General features: G+C 40.8%; 5 protein-coding genes across 7 annotated transcripts; 2 read left to right on the top strand and 3 right to left on the bottom strand.

Moving 5' to 3' along the window:
- Window positions 1-20: 20 nt before the first annotated feature.
- Window positions 21-5,540, top strand: LOC135440429 (arginine/serine-rich coiled-coil protein 2). 3 transcript variants are annotated; one of them, XM_064699582.1, is made up of 4 exons: window positions 21-242; window positions 615-1,145; window positions 3,746-3,814; window positions 4,095-5,540. In XM_064699582.1, exons 1-4 carry the CDS (start codon window positions 177-179, stop codon window positions 5,328-5,330), a joined length of 1,902 nt encoding a protein of 633 aa, XP_064555652.1. In that variant the 5' UTR covers window positions 21-176; the 3' UTR covers window positions 5,331-5,540. The 3 variants fall into 3 exon arrangements, with proteins under 3 accessions (XP_064555652.1, XP_064555653.1, XP_064555654.1); XM_064699583.1 differs by lacking the exon at window positions 615-1,145; XM_064699584.1 differs by lacking the exons at window positions 21-242; window positions 615-1,145 and adding an exon at window positions 3,127-3,299.
- Window positions 5,541-6,657: 1,117 nt separating this feature from the next.
- Tsp3A (Tetraspanin 3A) lies at window positions 6,658-8,256 on the bottom strand. Its single transcript, XM_064699585.1, has 2 exons — window positions 7,623-8,256; window positions 6,658-7,567 (listed from the first exon to the last, which is right to left on the bottom strand). Exons 1-2 carry the CDS (start codon window positions 8,044-8,046, stop codon window positions 7,071-7,073), a joined length of 921 nt encoding a protein of 306 aa, XP_064555655.1. The 5' UTR covers window positions 8,047-8,256; the 3' UTR covers window positions 6,658-7,070.
- Window positions 8,257-8,492: 236 nt separating this feature from the next.
- On the top strand, window positions 8,493-10,160 carry Seipin. The gene is made up of 3 exons (XM_064699884.1): window positions 8,493-9,036; window positions 9,099-9,586; window positions 9,661-10,160. Exons 1-3 carry the CDS (start codon window positions 8,753-8,755, stop codon window positions 9,981-9,983), a joined length of 1,095 nt encoding a protein of 364 aa, XP_064555954.1. The 5' UTR covers window positions 8,493-8,752; the 3' UTR covers window positions 9,984-10,160.
- Window positions 10,161-11,577: 1,417 nt separating this feature from the next.
- LOC135440597 (nose resistant to fluoxetine protein 6-like) lies at window positions 11,578-16,337 on the bottom strand. Its single transcript, XM_064699858.1, has 7 exons — window positions 15,285-16,337; window positions 14,975-15,216; window positions 14,687-14,910; window positions 13,891-14,635; window positions 13,632-13,825; window positions 11,984-12,446; window positions 11,578-11,921 (listed from the first exon to the last, which is right to left on the bottom strand). Exons 1-7 carry the CDS (start codon window positions 16,213-16,215, stop codon window positions 11,661-11,663), a joined length of 3,060 nt encoding a protein of 1,019 aa, XP_064555928.1. The 5' UTR covers window positions 16,216-16,337; the 3' UTR covers window positions 11,578-11,660.
- A 1,958-nt stretch (window positions 16,338-18,295) lies between these two features.
- On the bottom strand, window positions 18,296-27,329 carry LOC135440593 (phospholipid-transporting ATPase ABCA3). Its single transcript, XM_064699846.1, has 11 exons — window positions 26,543-27,329; window positions 25,893-26,469; window positions 24,614-24,757; window positions 22,909-24,558; window positions 21,012-21,850; window positions 20,605-20,951; window positions 20,198-20,530; window positions 19,886-20,039; window positions 19,614-19,811; window positions 18,661-19,431; window positions 18,296-18,591 (listed from the first exon to the last, which is right to left on the bottom strand). Exons 1-11 carry the CDS (start codon window positions 26,806-26,808, stop codon window positions 18,393-18,395), a joined length of 5,478 nt encoding a protein of 1,825 aa, XP_064555916.1. The 5' UTR covers window positions 26,809-27,329; the 3' UTR covers window positions 18,296-18,392.
- Between the last annotated feature and the right edge of the window lie 495 nt (window positions 27,330-27,824).

The raw sequence follows: 27,824 nt of genomic DNA, 5'->3' as shown, positions 1-27,824 counted from the left end.
GCCGTACTACGATAAATAGGTAGTCGATGCCAACAATTGTCATCCCAGTGTATCGACAAGCTGTCTGCCAGAGAAAAAAAGAAAAGATAGCAGCAGCAACGGAATAGATTTATTGATTTTAATATTCAAGTTTTAAGAACAGCCCAAGCGCAAAAATCAATTAATAATTTGGCAAAATGGAGGCGCTGGTCAATTATAGCAGCGAGGATGAACACGAGGACGATCCCGGCTACGAGATAAGGGTAAATACTCCACATATATTAGGGGAAAAAAAATGCCAAATGTCAGAGCATTTTTTTTGTGTATACATTTTACCGAGGCGAGCATGCCTCTATGTATATATATATATATCTATGTAGTTTTGTGCGTATGTGTGAGTGTGCATGTATATATCGTATGTTTGTGTGTTAGGCATATACATATATATTCATATATTTATAAGCAGAATCTGTATTGAAATACGTATGGCGCGGGTCTTGCCTCAAACTGAAATCAAAACAATGAACTTCCCCGTCTTGTCCCCCCTCTCTTGTCTCTATTAATGTAGTTGTGCCTAGTGTTTTAGTAAAATAATGCGAATTTGCTGTTTCTGAATAGTTGAACCATTCCCCTAGGCACCACCAGCCGCAGCACCACCACCACAACCAGCTGCAGTCACAAACACAAGCACACGAAAAAACCGCAGTCCGCCACCCGCTCATGCAACTGCAACAGCATCTGCATCTGCTGCTGCCGATGCCGCTGCTGCTGCTGCTGCTGCTGCTGCTCGACGCCGTTCACGCTCGTGCAGTCCGCCGGCAATGGAAGCGTCATCTAAGGCTGCCGGAAAGCAACAAAAGGCTAAAAACAAAAGCAACGACCGTCAGATGAGACGCCAGCGTCGACGATCGAGCAGCAACAGCGCCAGCAGCGCCTCTGACAGCAGCATTGACACTGACAACAAAATAGACAAGTTGAAGAAACGCCTGCCAACACTGTCGCCGCAGCCGGCCCCAACATCAATGTCCAAGATGGCCAAATACCATCAACTGCAGACCACACCCCCGCTACAAAGTGGCGGAGGGCGACATAGTCATCGCCATCGTCATCATCATCACAGGAGCCGCAGCAGTCGCCATAACAACAACAACAACAAAAAAGATGAGGTAAACTTTTGTTGTCTTTGTCATAGATATTTAAATGCCTCATATAAATATTTAACTGCCGAAACCAAAAGCAACTAAAGAGCCAAAATTTCCATTAAAGATTTCAAATACATTTTGTTGTAGCACAGGGAATTTTTCTTCGTTTATGTACTAAGTAAATACTAAAGCTATCGATCTATATTGTTATCATGTTTTCTACGGATCTCCCGAAACTATATCACTCAGCGCCTAAAATGTGTATTTGTTTTTGACAAATAGCCAATTCAATATTTGCATAGTTATGTCATTAGGTTTTGCTATAGCTGCAAAATGTTTGGATAGTACGTAAAACGAGAAGGGACGGCACACTTTGGCACGCCGAAGATTAAGATAAGATATACGAGAAGAATTATAAAGCTTGTAAGTTTTGAGGAAATAACAGTAAATGTTGTCGTACAAAAACTAGTTTTGTTACCGATTCTTGCCATAAAGCTATATGATAGAGTAGTCCGATTTTGAAAAGATGTTGCCTGTATGTAGAAAGTTATACTGAAATTAATGCCAGGCTTAGCATATCTTGAAAAACAAAGAAATCATTAATAGAAGAACTTGTTTGACCGAATGTTCCTCTGACAGCTATATGTTTCATAGGTCGATCTGGACGGTTTTGATATGTGTACTGCCCATAATAGAAAGGCAAAGCTATGCGAAGGTTTATGCCAAAAGCTTTAAAACTGAACAAAAGAATACCTTTGCATAGAAGCAGACAGTCAGACAGATCGAAGATGTTGCCTCCCTCTACTCCCTCTACAGGGAAATAATTATGGGTCTAGAGTGGGCGTGTGATAGTAAAAATTACCTCAATAAAACACACTCAATTAAAAAAAGGACAATTTAACTTATACTAAATTGGTAAAATTGAAAATTTCACACTTTTTTTTAGTGTTTCTTAATTATTAAGCTTGAAATATGTTCAATTTCTATCAAACGGAAAGTCCTCCTGGGCTGATTTCTAATTTAGCTAGAACTTAAATGGCAGCAAAAAAATCTGAAAACCCTTGGAGGATCCAATTGTTTAACAGAAATAATAGTTATGAGTAGGAAATGAGAAATTATGATTGAATAATTTTATTTTTTTCCCTTAAAACAACTAAAGAACGTTTGAGAACTGTTAACTGTTTGTCATTAACAATTGCTATAATTAATTACTATATTTATATATGAAAGAACTTCCCGTTCAACAAGAAAATGTACTATAAAGTCTAAATACAAAATGGTTGAGTACAATATTTCTGTTTTTCAGGCTATGCACTGATATTTAAATATTTATGTGAGGCACATAGTTATAGTTAATTTGTTTTAATGTTGTACATTTATACAATATGTGCTCGTACATAAATGCACTTTATGTACCTACACACATACACACACACACACACACACATTATTATATATTTATGTTTTTATAGTTCAATGTTTTCATTGATGGTCTTTAGCCGTATTTCCAATTTCTTGTCTGGCGGCTTTATTTTTACTTGTCCGATTCCTAGAGCTCCTCCATCGAAGGGCTGCAGGCGGGTCTGATATTTCTAGTGTGCGTGCATGTTTGTCTGGATGAGTGTGTGTATCTATTATGTGAAACTATAAAGTTTTTGTGGGTCGTGGTGTCGGAGTCGAGGTTGTTGTAACAACTCTATTAGTATCAATTATAACCATAATTGCAATTCTAATTTGTACTCGTATTTTGTTATTAATACATATTTAAGCTTAAACTTTTATGCAACCTTGATATTTATATATGACTAAAATATACCATTTTATTATTGTTATTATTATGTAAACAAACCAAAAAAAAAAACCAAAAACCAAAACAAAAAATTAAAGAAAAAAAGATAAAGTCTCGACCAGGACTTGGCGAACTCGACTAGCACAAAAAAAAACACAAACTTTAGCGAACCTAAGTACTGTAAACGAACTGAGACAGTTAAGACCTAAAGCGATAACCGATAAACGATAAACGATAACCGATAAACTGTGAACGTGACTGTTTTAGAGTTATTAGAGTTGTTCCAACGCGCCCAACAGGGTATTGTGTCCCACTCCTTTAACTCCTTGAACACACACTCTAACCGCATGGTTGCGACAAAGAGAGAAAGAAGATCGAGACGCATCAATGTGAGTATTGCAACATAAAATAATAACCAAAAACCCAATACTTAGCATTTAATCCACACACTTATCTATGAACTTATCCAACTGTGAGAATCCGATGGTTCTCGCGTAGCCGAAGCGACAATTTAAACATCTCTTGCAGCAGCGCCAGCAGTCACAAACTGAACAACAACAACAACAACAACAGCTATAACAACAACAACAACAAGAACAACATTAACCATATCTCCATCGCATCCACACACGCATGGACTTACAGGGCAGAGCCGAATGCATAAGAAACGTTTTTGCATTCTTCCTTTAAACAAAAACTTTGTGCCCAGCGCCCAATTTGTCTTACGTTTCATTCTGTTTTGTTATGAAAGTCTTAATTTGATTTGATTATCAATAGCCGCATCGAATACGAAGCACTAATATGATTTTCCACTGCCTTTTTGATTTCGTTACAGGATGCCCGTGGCCGCCAGCGTGACACAGAGCGGAACAGGGAGAAGGAACGGGATAAGGACTACAGCAAGGTGGGAGCCATGTAATGACACGAGCTGAAAAGGCAAACAGTGTTGCAAAGCTCTGCAAAAGAGCCTTTAATTCGATTAAATGCATTAAGGGCAGGGCATGTAATAAAGCTGAAAGTTCAACAATTTTGGCACTATTCACCTCTCTCTCTTCAATCAATAAGACTATTGCTATGCTGCAGTCTCTTTTGCACACGCTCTTTCTCACTCTCTCTCGTGTCATTGGTGTTCAATCAATTTGATGGAATGAATCATTTAACAATAATTTACATTTGATTTACAGAGCGAACGCCATCATCGCACCAAAGAAAGCAACAAAGAGAGTGATTACAAGCGCGAGCGCGAACGTGAGCGTGAAGAGCGCCGCCATGGCAGTGGCAGTGGCAGGGATAGAGATAGGGATAGGACTGCGTCGCGGCATCACACCAAAGAGACGCGCTTCAGCGACAACTCGCGTTCCTACAACTCAGCCTCGTCGTCATCATTGACGTACAAATCTCAGTCGCTGCAACAGCAGCTGCAGCACTCGCAGCGTCGCTCCTATGATGAACGCGGCCGTCGTCGTCGCGACTCGCGCTCCCGGTCACGTTCGAGCTCTCGCTCCCGCACACGCACACCTATTGATGCGCCGTCAAATCGTCGGCGTCAGGCGCCGCCCCAGTCATTGGGCGCGCAGGCAACACGCAAATATCGCAGACGTGATTCGCGCGATTCCAGCAGCCGTTCCAGATCGCCGCCCGAGCGTCCAGTCAGCGTCAGAAAGTCCAGCGAGCCGCTAATGAGAGCCGCCTTCCCAGCAGCCGGACTACTCGGCAAGCCACCAGTGCCATTTACAACAGCTGGCCCGGGAGCAGCCGCAGCAGCAGCAGCTGCCCTGTCGGCCACTATGACTCCAGCTGGCAGCGTCATCGGCGGCGGTGGCTTGCTGCCAACGCCCAACTATGCGCCCAAAATACCATCCTTAATGTCGCTGGAGCTGAACACGCCGGCAAACGTGCTAGTCGATGCACAGCCAGCCGCTGTGCAGCTACCCAAATACTATAATCCTGGCATTATCAATGCCAATCGCTATGCGGAGCAGCAGCAGAAGCGTAAACTGCTCTGGGGCTCCAAGAAGAACGAGGATTCGGCGAACAAGTGGGGCAATGCGCATTTCTCTCAGGACTCCGATGGCAAGGTGGCATCCAAGTTTATGCGACTCATGGGTATCAAGAACGCCAATAACAATACAAATAGTAACAACAACAACAACAACAACAACAACACCATCACCAACACGAGCAGCGCCGGCATTCACAATAATGGCAACAACAATGCGGCTACCAAAGCCGATCCAGCGATTGATCAAACCAGCAGCAGCAGCAGCAGCACCAATGGCGGCGGATCTATCCCAGTCGATGTGCAGCTGCGCCAGCGCATGTTCTCCAACATGGAACAGCAGTACGAGGTGGCACGTGCCGCCACGCACACCATGCGCGGCGTCGGCCTGGGCTTTGGATCACAGCCGCGCAGCTTTTAAAGCGCTTGGGTCTGGGACAACAAAAACCGTTTAGAGTGGAAGCTGTAAATATAACGTGCCCATCAACACTCGATTAAGTCACCTAAAACTGATCTAATTTCGCAATATTTATTTGTTTTAACAATTTTTTTCTCCAACTATTATTATTAATAATTACTTTTTATTTTTTGATTATTTCAAATAAATTTTGCGAGGAAATGTTCCAATTCAGATGCAATCAGATTTTGTGGAATGGAGAATGGATAGAAAGAAAATATATATGTATAATATATTATATATATATATATATTGGTTCGAGCTTACAATCGAATCCATAAGCTTGTTTTTATTATGAGCCCTTTTGAATCTGTTAAAAATAATTGTTAAAATGGCTTAGGCTTAAACCGACCAATTGGCCAAAACCTGTATTTTTCTTTATATCAGGGCCGCAAAACCCAACAAAAATGTTCGATGGTAAGGTAATGCTTAAGCTGACTTTCTGCCTGTTCGTTAACCTGGCTTCCACACCCACAAGCCCAGGTGTTGGTTCAAATAAACTATTTTGGAAGAAATATGGCTAAGGATTAGTTGTTTTTCGGGCTCGGTTCATAATGAATACTAGAACTAGAATTCCGGACTCGAAACGTTTCATTTCACACCCAGTTTACAATCGTTGCAAAGTTTACAAAGCTGCAAGAGAGCTCACCTAATTATGGGGCTGATGACTCTTAAACTGTAAGTATATGGCAGTGGTTCTCAGACTGTGATAAGAGGGGGTGTAGATTATTGCTAGAAAATATTCTTGGTTCGCTCTTTAGAGGATACTCATCAATAATAAAGCTGTGTACAAGTTGCGTACAAAACCAATATACCCCCTTTTTAACTCTGTGAACAGAGTATGCACTTTTTGGTGGTATAAATACAAAATGTACTTTTATTTCTGTCTTAATTTATGAGTACATAGTTTATAGTCTATAAGTTATACGTTATTTTTGTACCCATGCAGAGGATATTCCAATTTTGTCACGAACTGTGAACGCATTAGAGGAGATAATTTCGATCCTATAAAATATATATTCTTGATCAAGGACATATTCGTCTGTCTGTCTGTCAGTCTTTATGCAAGCTAGTCGCTTCGTTTTGAAGTTATCTAATCGAAACGTAGAATTTTTTGATCATGCTGGACTATTTTAAATAACTGTCATGGGAACAATGGGGGATTTGATAAGAAAAAGGTTTTGTTTCTCTGCAAATTACGAGTTTCATAATTTTTAAGATTAAGTCAAAACCTTACTACAGTAAGGGTCCTCAATATTCGGAAGTCCGAAAAAACTACTCCTTATGAGCATAAATGTTATAAAATGCAATCTCTATTTAATGTGCACTTACAAAATAGGGCCTGTTCATTTGACTTGACTCTCTACTTATATATGTAAGTACTTGTATATACATATTGTCGTAGGTGGTAATATTATAGCTAAATTGGTCCTTTGATATAAACCAATTAAGAGAATTGTTTCTGATTAAATTATTATACGTATTTCAGACTTTTACAAATTGAAACATTTAAAAGACAGAAAGAAAGAAATGAAAAGTCTGCTACTGTGGGATATAAAAAAACGAATCTAAATGCTACAAATCTTTGAGTATCTTGGTTAATCGATCTCGAAGTGGAGCTGCTGCATAGCATAGATACAGGCTCTATCCTTTTCTCACAGCGATTGGCAGTCTGACTATATATGTATGTGAGTGTGTATGTCCTTACGCTGCCCAGCGTGACTTCTGCAATTCGATTTGGCCCTCCAGGGTTTTGGCCAAGTAGATGACCAACAATTGTACAAGTGCAATGCCCAGAGCTATGCCCGCAATAGTATAGAGATTGCGCTCGGCCCAGACACGTACGATTTCAATGCAACCACTGGTCCAAATCAGTTTGCTGGCGGCTGCAACCGAATGCTCCTGCACCCCGTAGCCGCACATGATGTTCACCAAGCCGGAGCTAATGTCAGTCGCGTTCATGCAACAACTATATGGCACGCCGCATTTTTCCACTGACGGCGACGAGCAGTTGAAGTACTCGTTTTTGCTCCAGTCCTGGTAGCCGGCATTGCTCAGGCCACAGCACTTGAACTCCTGCTGGGCAAAGTCAATGAAATTCTGTAAATCCGGATCATCACGATACGAGTGTATGATCTTATCAGTGAACTGATCTTCGAGAAAAGAGTTCATGTTTTGCGGGAAGACAAAGCAAATGATGGCTGTAAGATAAGAATTGTATAAGAACTTGTGATTGATCGATACGATTCCACGTACCTATGGCCATTTCCATGAGAAAGAATATCAACAGGCACATCGAGTAAAATTTGAGCAGACAGGTGTTTTCGCGCAGTGCGCCCAGGCAGCCAGCAAAGCTGACCACAAATATGACAATGCCCGTTATGATCATGACCAGCGATATATTGAGTACAACATCATAAATATTTTCCAGTTTCACCCAACCGTTCGCCTCCTCCCATTTGTCCTTAAACGCATATACACCGATGCCCAGCAGCAGGCCGCCAAACAGCCAAAACATAAAGTTCAATATGAATATCATGTATTTCACGCAGGAGCTAACGAATGTAAAATGATGCGGATAAGATATCCGCTGATGCATGTCGCGCACCTCAATGCCATAGTAGCCAACGCCGACGCCGCCGCCGCCTCCACCCCCACCGTGGTATCTGTAGTTACTCATTGTTTTTGTCTGTTTGTGAGAGCGCCCACAAACCTTCGATGTCAGCTAACTTGCGTACAAATATTACATGCACATATTCGAGTCTTGCTTCTTAACACATTGCGTTTCTAGTTACACTTGATTGTTTTTAATAATTACTTTCGTTTGATTATTACATTGTGTATATTATTAAAGCGACTGGGTAGATTACGTTTACATACACAAATCTAAAGGCTAAATACATATCGATATATCGATAAGCTTTAATCATAAGCCAGTGCTGTCGATTGGCAAACATACTTGGGAATTAAATCAAATAAATCTAATATAAACATAAAATAAAATAATATATTATTTAAATTATAATTTATCACAATACACATCACAATATGCTTTCGCTAATAATACAATTTATAAATTAATAATACCAACGATATAAACAAGAGAACTGGTTCTGGAACTTGCTCAACTAAAAACCAGTATTTCTGCAGATATGCACGTGAATGATTCAGCGCGCAGCTCCTAGTTGATTGCAAATTTGTTAACAACTGATAATGTCCACTTTTGCCGTTCAAAGTTTGAACTTCAAACCATGCAAATCCGGCAATAGGCATTATCGCCGATAAGAACCTCAATTATTAAGTAGTATGTGCTACGACTACGGTATTTAATAGCCACAGTTCGATAACAGACGCAGTCGTAGTTACGCCCGCCAGATCGCGCCGTCATGAATTTCCTGCTGCGTTTCATCGTTTTCTGCTTTGACCCGCTTGGGTTGGGCCGCCGCTTTATTGTGCGCCCGGCTGTAAATCTAACGCTCAATGTCTATGATCGATTTCGCAGCAAAGCGGACGAGAAAGTGGACACCATACGGGAGCTTGTGCTGCGCCTGGGACTGATTGCCTTTGCCGTTGTGCTAATCATTTGGCTAGCCATGTTCTTCTATGCCGCCTTCTACTATGTCTACATGCCGCCGATATCGCATACGCGACCCGTGCACATGCAGTTCAAGTAGGTATCCCTCACAGCGCAGCTGCAAGACAGATCTGAATTGATTGGCGGCACATTTGCAGAACCTGCCTGGAGACCAGCACTCCCTGCACCTTTCCCCATGCTCATGTGTCGTTGACTAAGAAACAACAACTGCTGATGGTGGGTCAAGCGTACAAGGTCATTGTCAACATTGATATGCCGGAATCGCCGCAGAACCTAGAGCTCGGTATGTTTATGGTCTGTGCTGAGATGCGCGACTATGATTCCATGCTGCGCGGTCACTCGTGCCGATCGGCCATGATGCGCTATCGTTCGCCGTTGATACGAATGATATCCACATGGGCGCTGAGTCCGCTCTATGTGCTAGGCTGGAAGGAGGAGTTCCAAAAGGTGCCGGTCGAAATATTTTCACGTTATTTGGAGGAGCGTCAGCATCCCATAACCGATGTTTATGTAGAGATACAATCGCAGAAGATACAATTCTATACGGTTACGTTGCACATTGAGGCGGATTTTACTGGTCTGCGGTACATCATGTTCAACTGGCCCATTCTTTCGGCCATCGTGGGTAAGTTCTGATGCACTGATTACCCCATATGGACAATATCATCTAAACTGGCTTTGCATGTACTCCCTTTCCAGCCATTAGCACCAATCTATTCTTTATATTGGTCGTCTTTCTGCTCAGCTGGTACCACTGGTCCGATGCCACCTGGCTGCACAATTTGCAAATCAGATACGCACGGCTCACGAACCAGCTGCAAAAGAAAGCCAGCAGTGTGATCCTCTCCAGCTCGAGCAGCTTACGCGACGAGGACGAGCTGAGTTTCCTGGATGAGAAGTACGAAATTGCTGAGGTCGGGGCGAACATTGATGATCTACAGCTAGATAAGACTAGCGATAAGACACCGGAGAGTTTAGAGGCCCAGACGCTGCGCCAGCGCAAAGTTAAGGAGAAGGCCTAGTGAGCTATCCAAGCATTTTAATGCAATCGCAAAAATTCCACCGCTAGGCTTACGCCAAAGACTAATAGGCTTAGGATTATTGTAGTTGCCTGCTGCGGTGCAGCAGGTGCAGAATTTGTTATTGAAGTATTGTCATTAATACAATAAATTTGAGAAGTTACTTATTTATAAACGGGACTCGCTATAGTCTATATACATTGTGCCCAAGACGAAAATAATACTTTCCTTATAAAGTCATAAGTTAAATAACTAACTTTTATAATGAAATGATTTTGTACAATAATTGTGGCATATCTGTATATATACATTCCTATATATATCTGCCACAACAATATAAACCTGAATTACCCAAATGTATGTTGACTCTATGAAAGCATTTAAATGACAGATAAAATATGGCATAACAATCTCTCAAACCGAGATCAAGGGTCTAAGACAATGTTATTCCGTGAGCCCATTGAAAAATGGTATATATTAGTTTTATACAAATGTATATAACAGGCAGATGGAGGCATATCCGACGCCTTAAATTATGTATGTATATTCTCGAGCAGGACGACGGACTGAGTCGATTAAGCCATGCCCGTCTGTATGATCTCGAAAACTACAGAAACCTAGAGGCTTAAAATTGGAAATATGTATTCACCTAGATTATACCTACAACTAGTTATCTATGTTTATCGATATATTGTCCCATTTGCAAAGTATCGATAAAAATCTATTTTGAAACGTGATTTTTAAGCATAACTCGAAAACTATGTGAGCTTTATACACCAAATTGGTTATGTATGTTTTCGTATTGAATGTACAGATAAGGAATATTATATTTTTTGGATACCCCAACCCCTTTCCACCAAAATTGAAAAATACTTAATTTTACACCCTGAACCCATTGAAAATGTGAAAAAGGGTATAATGTTTTTGTTCAAATGTATGTAACAGGCAAGAGGAAGCATCTCCGACCCCATAAAGTGTATATATTCTTGATCAGCATCAATAGTCGAGTCGATCAAACCATAAGAGCTACAGACATGAAATTTTGAATGTAGTTCTCCCTATTGCCCGCGCAGTTCGAGTTTGATTCCGATATTCGATAGTTTGCCCCGTTTTAATCGATATAAATCGATATCGAAATCAGGTTTTTTTTAAGCATATCTCTTTGGCTTTAATGGCTAGAGGTACCAAATTTGATAGCTTCTAAAATAGTATATGCAGAACAAGTATCTCTCATTTTATAGGGCTTGGTAGAAGAAGGGTATAAGGGTATCCCCTAGTCGGGTAACCCGACTAGAGCGCTCTTGCTAAAAGCTAGTCTTGTGCTGGCCAGTTAAGAAGAGTTATTTCATGCAATCTCGTAGTTTTTGGCTATGCCAAAAATCGACGGTAAGAACTCTCCTAAAGGACACTCCTATTGGGCGCATGCTCCTCTTAAGCGGACGGTCGCTGCCCGGCCAAGACAGTTTTTACTGTGTAGAAATCTTTGTTGCAGCTGATTATTGCGTATATTTTGATTTCAATAAGAATCAGACCAACTAATAAAAAAGACGAGAAACCTCCAACCTCGAGTTAGGATAAGGCAAAGACTCTTTTTTTTTTGCTCAGTCTGGCTATCAATTAATGACAAACTTTAATTAATGGAAATAAAAATACATAGATGCAATAAGTATAATTGAAGCATTAAATGTCGTTGGACTTTTCCTCCTCAGGCTCTGATTCAGAGGACCAAATCGATTCGATGGGCTCTGGCGAATCCGGCGATTTCTCCGATGGTGTCGCCTCTGACGGCTCCACAGTTGTGTTTTCTTTGCTGCTCGATAGCAGAACATCACTAAATATGATATCCAATAATATATAACCTATTTGCTGGGCAGGAGAGTCAATTAGGAAGGCCACAATAATGGCGAAGCACACAATGCACGCCAGCTCCTGTAGACTTATCTGCGGAGCCAACATAAGGGTTGCAAATACTTGGATGTGGTATGCAGAAGAGATTTACGTACCAAATCGGAGATTTGAAATTGGTGGGGCTCCTTTACGCTTGCCGTGTTCCACAGGACGACCACATAGCTGGCTAGCTGCAGAGGAATTTGCATTCTCGACAGGAGTAGCACAGGACGGGCAATGTTTGGAAAACGTTGCACAAAACCGTTGTCCAGTGGCGCCATCAGAATGGCCCAACACAGGCCGAGGCCAAGTATTAGTGGACTCCAGGCCAGGTATGCAGCTGCCTCCGTGGCATTGTATACGAATTTGGTGCGCATACCCGCCGCGGCTGACCAAAAGCACCAGGCAATGCCCAGCGTTGCCAGAGCCCAGCCCGCACGCCGAAAACGTGGCACGACGCCAAAAGATCCGGACTCGCTGCGGAATAGGAGGCCGGCGCCAATGCCCAAAAGGTAAGTGGTTGCTCGCGTGATTGGCGAGTTGTAAATAAGATTAGAGGTGCGGTAGAACTTGCTGACACTGTTAATAAAAAAAAAAAAACAACATGAAAGTAAGTCTGAGTGCTCTCGTCGGTAGCGCCCGACTAGTTAATACCCTGCACCCAGTCTCGAGTTGCTGCTACAAGCGTAGCACACACATGTATGCATGTGTACGCATGTATTCTTGAATATTTTCGGTGTTTGTAGTCTGATTTTGATGACATCAATTATATAGTTAATATACTTATGTAATGCAAATGCATAACTGATTTCATTAGAATGAAAGTAATTATAGTTAATATCATAAAATACTTAAATTGAATATTACAATAATTTATCATGGGAAAGTAATTATAACACAAAAAATAATCATTAAAAATTATTTAAAATTTTCATTAAATAAAATAATTATATATATGATTATTATTGAAAAAGTATTAATAATGGTTATCTGATTCCATTAACCTTTCATTATAATTGAATAGGGAAATAATGATAATCATTAAATAATAAGTAGTGAACTTTTTCTAAGCGTTATTGTTTTCATTGAAAACCTAATTTCATTAGCAATTATAATTAGTTTTGTAAAAATACAAAAAAGAAAAAAACAGCAACAAAATGAAACAAATTAATTATTAAAATGACAAAAAATCACTAAGCATGCGACTTTTTAGTTACGGGGGTTGGACAACGGTAAGAGAGAAAATTTATGGGATGGGCAACGAACAATGAAACCCCTAATAAATAATATGTAATTTTTAATCACAACTTTAGTTAATGTTAATGTTCAAATAATGATTATATTCAAGGATAAATATAATAGGTCGAGGGTCTAGTTTTAAGAGGGGAATTTGGGGAATAAGTGAAGACGGTGTATTCTTCATATCTAGCTGCTATAATTTACGAGTTATGGCTATGAAACCATCTCTCAAATTTGATTTTTATCGATATTACGGACATAGCATAAGATTATTGATAAAATAACGATAAGCCCGTTATTTCTCTAGTTCTCATAGTTCGGGAGACCGACGGGAGACATGGACATGGTTAAGCCGACTCAGCTTCTCGTCATGATCAAGCATAAGTGTATCCTCATTGCAGTCGAATGTGCCTGTTACATACATTGGCAGAAAGCCATCATGCCTTTTTACAAATTTACAATGGGTACAGGGTATGTAAAAGAAGTTTGAGCATGAGTATTGCGTAAATCTAATGGAACACCCACCCGATGCCGTGGAACAGCGACGGTGCCAGGTAATCTCGCTGAGTGCGTGAATATCTCGCCGCAACGGAAATGGCATGAAAAGCGCCACAGAGAAAAAAACCAGCCTCTGGATCGGTGAAGTACAGCCAGACGACGAGTGCACCCAGAAAGTACAATTGCAAATCCAGTGACAGTTGGACCGTGATGGGCGAGCACTGAAATCGAATTTGATTGCTCAGTCTTTGAATAATAATAGCGATAAGGAATTCAACTTGAATACCATTTCCTCCAGGTCGCCAGTATTTTGGACACTGAGCGCATTACGCCACATATTCTCCTCGCAGAGACGGGCATTCTCGCCGACAAGCAGATGCCAGAGCGGACCGCTGCCCAGATGTGGCAGTATCCAGGTTTGGAAGCCGACCACCGCCAGTATGCTGGGAACATAGCGACACGCCTTCGAGCTGACATTTCGCAGGAAGCTCAAACGGCACGTTTGCTCCATGTCATTGGACAGCTGATGGGCCACCAAGAAGCCACCGATCAGGAGCAGCATATCGCTGTATAGCAGTGGAATGCGGTACACCAGGCTCCAGCTGCGATTCACAGCGCCAACGAATGCGTCGCGATTCGTCAAGGGCAAATGGCCGGCCATGATGTACTTGAGATTGACATAGATCATGACCGTGCCCAATATCTTGAGCAGATGTATCAGCGGAAACTCAACATCTGGATGTGTCAGAGACAATAGCGACTCCAGGGTGCGCTGTGGCGAGAAGGCGCCCAACAGCCGCAAATGTAGCGCCGGCGTGAGCTCCTCCTTTTTGGCTGCCGTCTCGTCCAGCTCAGCCTCGTCAGCGGGCTGCGGCTCACACACATTCTCGATTCTGTCCGCCTCAGCTGCCGGCTGCTGTGCGTCCGCCTCGTTGCCGCCATGCAGGCGCATCAGCTTGTGGCCGATCCAGTCCCAGTGCTCCCAGGCGAGCGCCAACAGACACACCAGGCCCAGCGTGGCAATGCCTAATCTATGAAACGGATAACATAGTGCTCCGCAAATAGTTCGATTGCCAACTCACATGCCCGTTGCCAAATAGCTGTCCTTGGCCAGAAGCTTCGTGAAACTCTTCCGCTGCCTTGTGGTGCAGTGCTCGTCCCTCACCTCGATGTGGAACTCGATGCCCGTGTCGTTGTATGGACGCAGACTGGTCTCAATAATGCTGTGCACCACATGGGCGGAGCAGGCGTGCGGCAGACAGATGCCCCAGTTGGCGATGTTGTAGCGTGGTGCAAAGTGCTTGGGCTGAAAAATATAACCAAATTATAAGAGATGAGATCCCATTTTTGCTCGGCTGCTTGCTAGCTACATGTTTCAGGTGGGCGTGCCAGAGGTCGCGTCCGTGCAGCAGGTGCAGCGGCTCCTTAAGGCTGCTGAGCGTCGATCGCATCTCGATTTGGGCCAAACAGTATTTGCCATGCACGCGCATCGGACTCTTGGACGCGCTCGTCTTCACCGTCTTGGACACCTTGGTGCATTGGTCGTAGTCCCCGAACTGGTTTATGTTGCCGCGCAGCAGACCGGCCCCGATTTTGGCCGTGGCATCGAGCACTGCAATGGAAATGGGCATTAGCTATGTCGGAGATACCCACTGTTGGGGATCGGTCATGTGCTCCTACTCTGCAGCGTCCACATCTTGTGCGACCGCAGCTGGCGATGCAGCAGCTCCAGCTGCTGGTGGCACTCGCCGCTCTTCGCTTGGGACACGCTGCCAATGAACGCGGGCAGTGAGTGTATCAGCAGCTCGACATATTCCTCGCTCTTGGGCGGCTGCTGCCGCGCCGGGCCGCTGCTGGCTCCGTCATCCGGGCTGTTCCCGTGCCGCTCACGCCGCCGCTTGGCGCTGGGCTGCGCTGGCGGCTCCGGGAAGATGCTGTTGAAGGGCCAGCGTTTTAAATATGTCAGCCAATCAATGTCGCTTTTCACCGATTTGCGCGACTTTTCTTTTTTGCCCACTGGAGCGGCTTCCTCCGTGGGCTCCGTCAGCCAATGCAGCCAGTTGAGCACACTGGGATACTGTGTCTCTGCTGTCTCTGTCTCATTGGCAACATCTTCGCCCCAAACAAATCTGTCCCAAATGCGACTCAATAGCGACGGCTCGGTCTTGTCTTCGTCATCGGTTTCGTTATCATTATAATTTTCAATCGAAGATCTATCCTCAGCTTGCCGCCTTCTATTGCCAGCCTTGGACTCATCATTATCATTGTCATTATCATTATCATTATTAGTATCGTTATCGTTCTCATCGTCGTCATTATCATTATCATCAGCCATGTCTTCAGCGCCCGATTCGTTATTATCGTCAGTGTCGCCGTTGTCGTCGTCGTCGTCCATGCGCTGAATTTTATGGAACTTAAACTTGGCTCGTCTGGGCGCTGCCTTGCGACCCGTGCCCAGAGCTTCGGTCGCCTGAGCACAGGCGGCCGCATCGTCTGAGCCCTTGCACAGGTCACGGCTCGCCTCTTGGGTGCCCAATGGTAGCAATAAGCTGATGAATAGTATTGCTAACCAAAAGACACGATTTGCTGTTGCTGTCTGGCTGGAAACCATTTTTATATTACAATATTATTGTAATCCTGCACAGATTAATTCTTTGAAGTCTCTCTTTATCGTTTTTAAGTACTCGTTGTCGTTGCCGTTCTTTTTTTTATTTTTGTAATATTTTCGCGCCTTCCAAATAGTTTACTCAACCTTTTCACACAGACTAATTGTGCCCATAGAAAATATACCCAGATGAAAATAATTTGTATGCATAAGTGAGGACCATGCTCTCTGCTCCGAGTACAAGTGCTGCACTTGCTCTGGGCCTCGATGCTATTAATAAATTGCAGAACAAACAAAAATCGCATTCGTATGCTGCAAATACTCGAATAATTTTTTACTCACTTCTAAATAGACCCTATCAGCGAACTTATAAAAAATACAAAACTGCATATTTTCACGAAACTTTGCAAGCGTCGCATCAAAAATACCCTGGCTAGCTGATAACATCAATAATGATAATAATAATAATAATAATAATAATAATAATAATAATAATAATAATAATAATAATAATAATAATAATAATAATAATAATAATAATAATAATAATAATAATAATAATAATAATAATAATAATAATATTAATAATAATAATAATAATAATAATAGTAATAATAATAATAATAATAATAATAATAATAATAATAATAATAATAATAATAATAATTACAATAATAATAATTACAATAATAATAATAATAATAATAATAATAATAGTTATAATAATAATAATAATAATAATAATAATAATAATAATAATAATAATAATAATAATAATAATAATAATAATAATAATAATAATAATAATAATTATAATAATATAAATGATAATAATTATAATAATAATAATAATAATAATGATTATTATAATAATAATAATCATAATATAAATGATAATTATCATTATATAGTTATAATAATGATAAGTTAATAATAATAATTAAAATATAAGTATAAACATAGCTTTTTCAATAATTATTATTATAAAAATCAATTAAATCAATTTACACTAAAAAAAATTTTATATCAAATATGAATAAGGAACAGAAACAATTCATGATATATGGATGCCAGGGGTACTAATGTACCAAAATTGTACTTTTATATCGCAATGGTACACTGGACTTTTCTGATACAATATGGTACTCTTTTCCTTTGGTTCTCAATATGTAAATAACATGTTTTTATATGCAATTTGATTTCAATATATTTTCACATTCTAACACGCTCTTTCTATACTCTTATATTAATTGTACTCCTTTGTACCGAGTTTGGTACATTTTCTATAGTCTTTGGTACAAAATAGTTGTTTCACGTGGCAGCCGTGGCTATATGCAAAAGGCTAGGGTAGATATGTGCGGACCCTTAAAGAATATATGTTTATGTATACTTATGTTTTTTTCTGTTCATCCCCGATTTGCTATTTATATAGAATAGGCTAGGTATAGCTTACCAAAGGTGCTATTCAGGTACTCGAGCTTATTTTTCTATAAGTTAACTTCCTTCAAGAGCCCCTGTAACACATATGAATATTGTTTTGAAATACAAGTGTTTTAGGACACGTTAGACCTGAGTATAGGGTATCTGCAAGTCGACTAGTCTTGTGCTTACTTAATATTATATTTGTAGCTGCACGCACATATATTTTATCATGTTTGCATATTATTGTTAGCTGTGAAAAAGTGGGTGTATTATTTTTAACTCAATTACTTCTATGGTCAGCTGGGGTCGGCTTTATAGCCAATTGTACGGTCTGTTAGTTTTGATGCTGTCAAGTTGAAGCAATGCCGGGATAGTTTGTTTCTAGTCTTCAGTTTCGGCCACAAACGCTTGTCTGACAAATGCGCAAGTCATATTATAGTTGGCATCTGTCATGTAGGCGATTAGGATTGTTTTGTACATAAATAAATTTGAAAGAGCATTGCCCGCACTTAAATAATATTCAGAGCTTTTCGGTTCAGACAATATTGAAAAATAAAGAGTACTTTATTTGGGATATGCCCAGACTTAAGTTAGCCCCAATTAAGTTATATACAGAAATTGAAACTAAAGAAAATGATGAATATGCTTGAAACTATGAAATATATATAATATTAGTATTAGATATATTTTCTATTACCTAAATGCCCCATTTGCCATTGGATCTAAATTGAGCGGCAAAAGCGTATCAAAAAATATAAATATTAGATATCCTCGTCTTCGATTATTTGAATTGTTCGACCCGGCTGTCCCACAACGTTTATGAATATCGATTTGAGGAAAGGTGAACAGATCGTGAATGGATAAAAGATTTTTTTGTTTTTATGCAGCGTCTCCAGGGCCAACGACATGGTATACGTTCTTTTCGATAGCCAGAAACAGGCCATATGATTGGTCATGTTTCTGAAATCAAATATAAGTAAATATGTATGCATATCTATACACTCAATAGTTATGTATTATTTAACTTACTTAATGATCGCATGAGGGAAAAAATGTTCAATTATTGAACAGAACTGAAAGTAATCCTTGTTCTCGTCGGTGTTCCGACATTTGGACAAATCAGAAAGTCGCGCCTCGTCCTTATCCATAGACTCCATTTGAAACTCATCAATTTGAATACATGCCTTGACAACAATATACTCGTCGAGCTGTTTCATTTGCAAATCCTCGCGGTCACCAATGACGCACAGGTTCGTACGGTTCAGCAGGGTCGTCCGGTTGGCCACGTCGCAGTACTTGGGATCGGAGCTGGTATAGAGCACTGCCTGGCCGTTGAAGCACTGCGATTGAATCAAACTGTATATGTTGCGCTGACTGCTCACATCCAGAAATGCAAAAGGATCATCCATTAGAATGAGGCCGGCATATCCAATCAGGGATATAGCAAGGCTCAGGCGCTTCAGTACGCCTCGACTGCATTGGGGCAGCAAATGGAATCGACTGCTATATAGATCGAATATCTGTAATAGGTTTTTCGTTTCCTCCAAAGCGTGTGCCTTCTTCAGACCACGAATGGTCAGTACGATTTGTAAGTACTCGATAACAGTCAGTGCCTCCTTGATGGCATCATCCTGTGCGCAATACCCAATCAGCTTATAGTTATCGTGCTCACTGTACTGATACGAGTGCTTCCCGAAGCTGCTTATGCTGCCCGCGCTGGGCGGATAGGCGCCCAGAATCGTCTTGATCAGCACCGTTTTACCGGAACCGTTCACACCCACCACGGACATGATTTGGTAACTTAATTAAATCAATAACAAATTATAAATAAGTATTACATGTTTTGGCTTTAAGTGTAATATGTATCACGGCTGCAAACGGCAGCTGCTTTCCACAGTCACGAAACCAGGGTTTGGTTCAAGCGTTCGCTTGTCGGTTTGCAGCCTTGTTATTTTTATTATTACTATTTATCATTCACGTACCGTTCTACCAAAAAGTTGATATGATTTAGCACCACATGAGTTCGAAAAAATACGGCCAAATTCTCGACATGCAGCGCCTTGGTCTTAATCAAGGGACGCTCCAGTGTACGCACACGTATCTTCTCCTTGATCCAAGTGTTGTCGGGCTCATTCTCGTTGGTAAAGTGAAGGATGCTTTGGTCAAAGCAACTGTCAGGGCTGTAAAGTATTGAAAATCTCGTAAATGCAGGCTACAAATCATGGATACCAGCTTAACTTGGTGCCGTACTTACTCGATGTCCTTTTTTGAGGTATCATTATTTCTGGGCGGCTTTAATTTTACCACACGCAGACCAAATCGTATGTAGATAAATCCCCATATCAATATCATAGTAAGATATGCAGTCCATGTAAATTCCCAGTATGGATCATCTCGGCGTGCTTCCTCTGAGCAAAGAAATTTCGATATTAAAGAGTGCAGATATAGATAATTTAAATACAAGTGTTGCAAGTATTTTTCAGTCTGCTCCAGTCGGGAGTAACCGACACATTCAGTTGAAAATATTAGAAGATTTAATAGGACTGAATTACTTCTGAGCACTTACCACAACAGTTTGGCACCATCTGACACTGCTCCAGATGCACACTGGTCTTGTAGGTCTGCTCATCGGCGCATACATCAATTATTTCGGATATATTATTGAGCTGCATCAGATTGTTGACCATCGCATAAATTGGAAGAAAGTTGAGCTCCCTGACATGGCTATGAAATTGTATTGTCTGCCATTCGTATCTTGACAAATACAATACGATACCGATCGAGTAGAATGTTATGATTAGAATATACCCAAGGCGCAGCTTTGTCAGCCAGTAAGAGAACAGAATATTGATGGACGTAACGCAAGCGCCCGCAATGAGTATGACATAGAGAATTGCGACTGTGGTTAAAATTGAAAGAATAGTTGCAGACTCGTCTCGAATCGAATCGAATCGAGCAGAGTTAACCACTCACAATTGTCATAAATATCCATGGGCAGTGAAGTGTGAAAGAATAAAAGGACCGCGTTCAATGGAATCAAGCTGGCGATTACCACAAGTACACCATATATAAAGTTGGCCACGCTGAGGGTACCAAAACGCATGCCACCGATTACCTCAATGCGATCGTAGGCCGTCTCGCGACCCAGCCCAAAGTCCAGCAGCGGCAATGACCAGACATAACAGAAGCAGAAGCACAGCGTTAGCCAAACGACCCAGTCCAGGCAGTTCAGCTCATTGGTCATATAGACCGTGTGCATTGTGGAGTAGGGCAGCAGCTCGAGTTTCACATTAATGCCAGCTTCGGGATTGACAAAGGCCCTATAGATCAATTAGAAAATACGACACTAAAGATTATTAGATCAGAGGAGGAGCACTCACACGGCCAATGAGTTCATGACCAGACTCAGGCTAATTGGTGCCGAGTGCATTAGATTTTTGTTGTACAGCGCTTCGACTGTCTGATCGCTGAATATGGCGGCAACAACGAAATTGAGATCGGTCATGATTAGATTCTTTGCCGTATACCATCTGATGTATTCGACCATTTCCAAATTTGGATCGATTTCGATAATTCGCTGACCGAGCGTCGCATGCTCCAGATAATGTTTACTTGCGGCCCGCACCGGCTCCAATAGGGCTCTTTGGGCCATTAACGTGACCGTGTGCTTGTAACGGTTCAATGTCATTGATACCGTGGGCAGCTGGTAGCGTCCCTCCTCCAGATGCGGCATGAAGAAGCACCAGGTGCAGACTACGCTGGGCAAAAGCAATTGGAACATCAGCACCGTGCAGCAGCGCATGTCGACAATAAAGCGTTTGCGCAGCACCACACGGATGTGGGTCAGCAACAGGGCAATATCGGCCAGGAATTGGCTCTTCTTTGTCGAGCTTTTCGTCTCCTCGATTTGACGTATGCGATTGGCCAGTATGGGCAATGGGTTTTGCATAAATTCAGTGTTCTTCACCGGCTTGTGCATCATGGCCTTAAGCAGTATCTGCTCGAGGCAAGTCGTCTTTAGCTTAAAGCTATCGAGATGCAAATCATTCATTTTGATTGACAGCAAATCTACCAGCTTATATAATAGCTTCAAGTCCGCGTGCTCAATGGCAAAGACGGCTGTGTCGCCCATTCTCGATTCCAGATCCATGCTTGGTATGTGATAAGCGATAAAATTGAATAACACTCGAAAGTTGCAGTGGGCGCCCAAGTAACAAATCTGTCCATAACAATCAAAGTGAAAAACTGTTCAAAAATAGCTACGAATATGCGAATAAGAGAACCTTTTTTCTTTTAAAAGTTCAAAATATATTTCTATTCTTTTTTGAATAGAAGACATCTATTCAAAATTTACGAATATTCGAATATATATTTGTGTATAGTTTTTGGGGATTTTTTCTAATTTGGCAAAATTTTTGTGAGTGTATAATTAGTGTGACTCTCAAACTGTAATTAAAAGCAGTGGCTGAAATCATTGGAAATGGGCTAGTATTCAAGTCAATATCCAGTTGGGCAAATGGACATAGCTTTGAATGTCAGGACATTTAGAGAAGATTTGATTTCCCGGCAGCTTCTCTTAAATTGTCCGGATAATAGGGAAATTATAATTATAAGATTGTATATAAGAGTGTGTATTCGGGCATATAAGAGTGTGTATGCGTTGGTAATTGTCTCGCATCTTTAAAAGTAAAGAAATGGCATTTTTACGGATGAACAGCTAGACTGAGTTCCGGAAAAAGTCAAGCCCGTAGACATTGACAAATGTATTTATATAGCATCGGCATTTCCAAGTAAACGTTTTCAAAATTCGAAAGTTTGTAAAAACTTGTCTTTAAATTTGGAATGGAGATTATCTTATCACGATATTAGCGATATTAGTTGCTATCATTTTTTATTGCCCTCTAAATATCCTCAAAATTTATAAACATCGCTTCCATTTTCAGTTATTTTCTTGAACATTTCTTGTGATTCTTAAAAGCAGGGATATGCTCATTAATTTGTTGCATTCCTGTCTATACCTTCTCCAAAATTGAACAATTTGATATATGCATATGTGTGGCTAAAAAAAAACTTACAGGAAGAAGCATATTCACTATTCTGAAAAAATTTCCATTTTCCATTTATCTTAGGAACTTTTCCTGTTAAAAAAAAATGTCTTTTTAATTTTTTAATTTTTTTCTAATTATGAGAAAATGTTTCGTAATTCAACAAAATTGGTTATGTATTGATAAATAGGCAAACAGAAAACTGGACACAGGATCCGCTCGGATGACTTACCAAACGATAGACATTCTTGTTCTTGCGTAGCAGACGCATCTCCTTGCCGCAGACAATCAGTTTGCCACTGACCAAAATCCCAATGCGATCGCCCAGATTACTGGCCACATTCGGATAGTTGGTTGTGATCAATATGGTGCGATTAGACTTCTCGCGAAACACAAAGTTATAGAAATGGCGTCGCTTCTCAGCGTCCACGCCCTCCATGGGCCTGTCGAGCAGGACGATTTTTGTGCGCCCGGCAAATGCGCATAGAACCTGGAGGAGTCGCTTGTGTCCATTTGTTAGCATTGTGACGGGCAAATGGGCCAGATCGCTGGCATGCAGGGAGTGCAAATATGATTTAACATCATGCTTCGTCTGGCTGGCCGATAAGCCGCGCAGGTGACAGAAGTAGGCTATGTGCTCGGCGAATGTGAACTCGTTGAAGAGATTGAGGCTTTGCAGGGATACGCCGACGTGCTCGAAGGCACGCGCTGGTCGCTTGATCACATCAAAGCCCTCAATTTTAATGCTGCCATGGCTGGGCGCCATATGACCACTGGCCATATTCAGTATGGTTGTCTTGCCGGCTGCATTGTGGCCCAGCAGGACCATTAATTCATTTTGATATACTTTCAGCGAAAACTCTCGCACCACAAAGGTTTTGTTGAACTTTTTCCAAACGTTATTAAACTCGATGATAATCGGACCCTTCTCCTCATCATCCTCCTCCTCGCTGTCCGTCTCCCCGCTGCTCTCCAGCGGCTCGTTCACGTTGGACGCCCGCTGCAAGTAGAACTTCTGGGGACCCTGCTTTGGATCGCCCTCGAGTATGCCCTTATTCTCCATTTCGTAGTTACTCAGCCAGACCGATAGTTGTCTGTCCAGTAAGTTCTCCTGATTGAACGTGGGCACCATCTCCTCTGATTCGCTTGTGGAACTAATTGATTCGCTGCTAATATCTGCATCAAGTTTGCGTCTCGGCTGATTCGTTAGCTTCGTTGGCACCAATTTGCTTGCCTGCTCCTTGAGCAGCTCCACTGTTTCTGTTAAACGTTCACGTTTATCTGTATATTCAGAAATGCGACGCGACAGGCTCTCCTTGAGTTCCTCCTGATTTTCCTTGATTTTCCTTTTCCGCCTTTGTCGTCGTTTGATCCACCGTTGTGCCTTAATGGCCAGATTTTGGCATGGCAGGCACTTGACCATTTTATAAGACCACGGGCATACGTTGCAGTCGAGAGCCATTGCCAGTACCATGTACAATATGGTCTGGATGTAAAAGATGCCGATGAGCATTAACAGCGTCAGATCCTTTGACATCAGCGTGGACATCAGATATTGCTTGACGCTCAATTTGCTAATATTATACTCAAAGCTCAACAATCGCTTCAGCCCGCGGCACATTGTCACATTGCACAACAGATACGAGGCCACAAGTAGCATGTTGTTCGATAATGAGGATTCCAGCGACTGGCCCGTCAGCAATGGCAGCGTCGCCACGATCCAGTAGGTGGGTATTATTATCACCACCATTTTTGTGGTGCGCATCATCACGGCCAGAAGCACCGAAAATGACACGACGGAGAGCACGTACGAAAAGAAGAAGAACAACATAATATACCATGGACACTTTTTGAAGACTGACGAATTTAAGCTCCACTCCACCTACAAGTCGATTATATCTCAATGATCTCAATAATAACCATAATATTCATCATACCTTTAGCACTAGGGTGAATATCAAACAGGAGATGAGCTGCAGGCAAAAACCATTGAAATACCAGGCCGCAAACTGCCAAAGCGTTCCGACACTGTTTCTATTCAGCGAATAATGAAATGAGAGTTCACGCTCCTCAACTATTTCCTATAACAATTTAGCATTATGTGTATTTTAACACTCTTTGTATTATGTATAAATATAAAACTGGTATTTTATCCCAATTTGTAGCAGAATTAACAATTACAGATATCACATAACTGGTACTTTGTTCTTTTCAACTTAATAACAAAAATGATCGTTTTAAAGAGCCAAAACGGTTGGGAAATTTTACCTTTTTGTATCATAACTGGCAATTTATTTATATCCAACAATTGGTACTTTATTTGATCCTTGTCTACTTGACAATTATATTAATCATTTCAGAGAGCAGAAAGTGTTGGGAAATTTGTACCTTTTTTTTTACCACAACAGGTAAATTATTAATATCCAACAATTTGTACTTTATTAGATCTTTGACTACCTGACAATTATATTTATCATTTTCCATAACTGGTAATTTATTTTCTCAATGATTTATAAGTTTATTACTTGATAGTTATCATTTTAGAAAGTATTGACAAAACAGTTGGGAAAATATTTAATGTTATGGTACTCTTATGCCAATGTCAATTATTATTATGGTACAAGCTGAAATTATCATATCTATAAGGTACTTTTGTCGGCTGCTAAATTTAGTACAAATTCCCCAGTTGTTGACTGAATCTTATTTTTCTTCTCAAAATGGCACATATATTTCTCGAATATGCTTTTTAATAAAATGATTGTTTAGGGAATATTCAAAAATTTCTTAATTATCACTTGGAACATGGAAACAAGGTACATGCTGAGAATGAAATAAAAATTTGTTTCAATTCGAAATTGACCTCAAAGCACAAAATAAAATGAAATACTTTTGAAACAGAGGTGATGAAGCGAACATTGCGTTCCTCGCTGATGACGATTTTCGAAGAGTATTAAAATATATGGAACAATGTTTGATTTAATGCACAAGAAATCCAGGATCTAGAGCCGTCCTTAGTGAAAATAAGAAACGGGTCACAAAACACCTACAATAATAATAAATGGTACTTTTTGAGAAAAATTGATACGTTCTGGTACAAATGAAATTTTACCAGTGGAAAAAGTGTTTATGGCATGTATATAATTGTCATAATTAACGCTCGAGGCGCGAATGTAGTAATATGTATGAATATATGTATGGATGTACACATGTACGTACCTTTGTTAGAATGGTGACGGGAAACATGAATCCTAGCAGCAGTACTAATACACACGTATCGGTGCCCTCGCTTATCAACTCATTAACAGTGTTATTAAGGCCAAAGGTACGTAGCAGCACTTGTGGTATCTTTGCGTTGCCGGACGCTTGCTGCAGATACTCAATGCCAATGTAGTACTGAAGCGATATGAACCCCTCACGCACATAGTTGGACACGGACGTTGTATTGCTGGGAATGTAACTAGCAGGATGGCTGTCGAGCATTTGGTTCACTTTCCAATTATTGCCAATCCATGTGTCTTCGTAGTACCTCAATTCGGATGGCATCAATATCGAATAATGCAGCTGCATGGGCAGACCACGCTGCGACTCATCGACATTGTGAAAGCATACGCTGGCAATAAAATGCTCCATGCTCGCTCGTATGCGCAGCTCGTTACAGTCCTCAAAGCTGGAGATCTGCATCGGTGTCAGAGACATAACACTGAGGGCACCATCAACCAGTTTGCGTATGCCAACTGTTGTGTTTGGGGCATAGCCTACCATTATTTTTGGTATGAACACACTGCCCTTGAAACTATATAAGCGAGAAGTACAATCTATATTTTCCCCCCGTATATACATATATATATCTAGTGAGTTTAACTTACGTTTTTTCCTCTCGGATCATAAATTCGCGGCGCTTGTTTATTTTCTCTATGAGTGCTTGCCACCATAATTCATATTGAACGGCTGTATCTGAGCTTATTTGGAATTTCGGTATGTCTGGTATATATCGCAGCAGAATTATAACTAGAGAAAATATCACAGGCATTATCATCGTTGCAAGGAAGGTTAGCTTATGCTTCCTTTGCTTTTTAAAGTGTTTTGCTACCATCAGACAGAAAATTCGACATTTCGGAATTTTGCACGGCATGTTCTCAAGTCTGCCCTTACGTAACGTGTCTTTTTATTTTTTAATTTACCTATCTTTTTTATATAATTTTTATAATTTATCTTTTATTGACGAGAAAGCTAACTCACAGTTTGCTACGATATGTTCGAATTCAAATTTCATACTGAAAACAATATTTGTCGCCTGTTTTCTCAGCTTAAAGACTAGAAATTTAGTGAATGGCATTAAATTTTTTTTGGTTCCAACAAAAAGAGCCTTCACATTTTTCAGGCCCACAGCGACCACTTGGCTATTTTGCACAGGTCGCCTTTGTATCGGTGCATGGCGCTTGGTTCACTTTCATATCGCCTGCCAAAGTTGAGTGCTAGTGAGGTCAGCATATTGCTATTTAATGTAATCAAGTCGGTGTCCTTCACCACAACTGGGCAGCGTTCAGTTGCATAAATACACCTGCAAAATATGTTCCTCTTGTAACTGTTGTGGTTCATAATTTGATTTCGGTTTTAATTAAAGTGAAAATTTTGCTGTCAAAGTGAGTTTGTGTGTGTATGTGTGTGTTTTGAATAAAATTGCGAATCGGTTCTGACCTAAATTAAAAAAAAATAAAAATAACTAAAATTTGTGCATACTTTTAGTAGCTTTTGTCATATTCCGTTTCATGACCATAAAAAAACAACATATTTGTGCTTGGGAATACCCCTATGCGCTTTCTCAAGACATATGTCATGTCAGGGCCATAAAAAGAAAAAACAAATAATAAAAAACCCAGTAGCGGCATCAGCTTGAAGATGGCAAGCGCATCTTTGGGCCCACTACAAGCTCTATGAGTACTCGGTTAAGTTGTACCAAAGTGTATGCGTGTGTTTGTGTGTGTGTCTCTCGGTGTGTGTGTGTGTGTGTGGGTAGGCATTTGTGCTACGAATAAAAAGGCTGCGGGCTACGTGTCCTTGAATATTAGGCTACATTTTTGTTGCTGTTTTAGAATGCTCAGATTGATACATTTTGTACATTTCAGATGAGGGGGACAATTTCGCACC

This window comes from Drosophila montana, unplaced genomic scaffold (genome assembly GCF_035044405.1).
Source record: "Drosophila montana isolate Dmon_TW-CO22-7 unplaced genomic scaffold, ASM3504440v1 contig_1624_1, whole genome shotgun sequence".
In the NCBI taxonomy this organism is placed as follows: Eukaryota; Metazoa; Arthropoda; class Insecta; order Diptera; family Drosophilidae; genus Drosophila; species Drosophila montana.
This window is presented reverse-complemented; position numbering and strand designations above follow the sequence as displayed.

Bases quoted from the DNA above. Each gene is read 5' to 3' on its own strand.
- LOC135440429 (XM_064699582.1), top strand. From the start codon at position 177: ATGGAGGCGCTGGTCAATTATAGCAGCGAGGATGAACACGAGGACGAT. The intron at 243-614 runs GTAAATACTCCA...CCATTCCCCTAG, and splicing joins ATCCCGGCTACGAGATAAGG to GCACCACCAGCCGCAGCACC. The intron at 1,146-3,745 runs GTAAACTTTTGT...ATTTCGTTACAG, and splicing joins ACAACAACAAAAAAGATGAG to GATGCCCGTGGCCGCCAGCG.
- Seipin (XM_064699884.1), top strand. From the start codon at position 8,753: ATGAATTTCCTGCTGCGTTTCATCGTTTTCTGCTTTGACCCGCTTGGG. The intron at 9,037-9,098 runs GTAGGTATCCCT...GCACATTTGCAG, and splicing joins CCCGTGCACATGCAGTTCAA to AACCTGCCTGGAGACCAGCA. The intron at 9,587-9,660 runs GTAAGTTCTGAT...CTCCCTTTCCAG, and splicing joins CATTCTTTCGGCCATCGTGG to CCATTAGCACCAATCTATTC.
- LOC135440593 (XM_064699846.1), bottom strand. From the start codon at position 26,808: ATGCCGTGCAAAATTCCGAAATGTCGAATTTTCTGTCTGATGGTAGCA. The intron at 21,851-22,908 runs GTAAGTCATCCG...TGTTATGGACAG, and splicing joins ACAAGAATGTCTATCGTTTG to ATTTGTTACTTGGGCGCCCA. The intron at 18,592-18,660 runs GTAAGTTAAATA...ATTTGATTTCAG, and splicing joins TTCCCTCATGCGATCATTAA to AAACATGACCAATCATATGG.
- Tsp3A (XM_064699585.1), bottom strand. From the start codon at position 8,046: ATGAGTAACTACAGATACCACGGTGGGGGTGGAGGCGGCGGCGGCGTC. The intron at 7,568-7,622 runs GTACGTGGAATC...CTTATCTTACAG, and splicing joins TCTCATGGAAATGGCCATAG to CCATCATTTGCTTTGTCTTC.
- LOC135440597 (XM_064699858.1), bottom strand. From the start codon at position 16,215: ATGGTTTCCAGCCAGACAGCAACAGCAAATCGTGTCTTTTGGTTAGCA. The intron at 15,217-15,284 runs GTAGGAGCACAT...TTTCCATTGCAG, and splicing joins CAAGATGTGGACGCTGCAGA to TGCTCGATGCCACGGCCAAA. The intron at 13,826-13,890 runs GTATTCAAGTTG...ATTCGATTTCAG, and splicing joins CTGGCGACCTGGAGGAAATG to TGCTCGCCCATCACGGTCCA.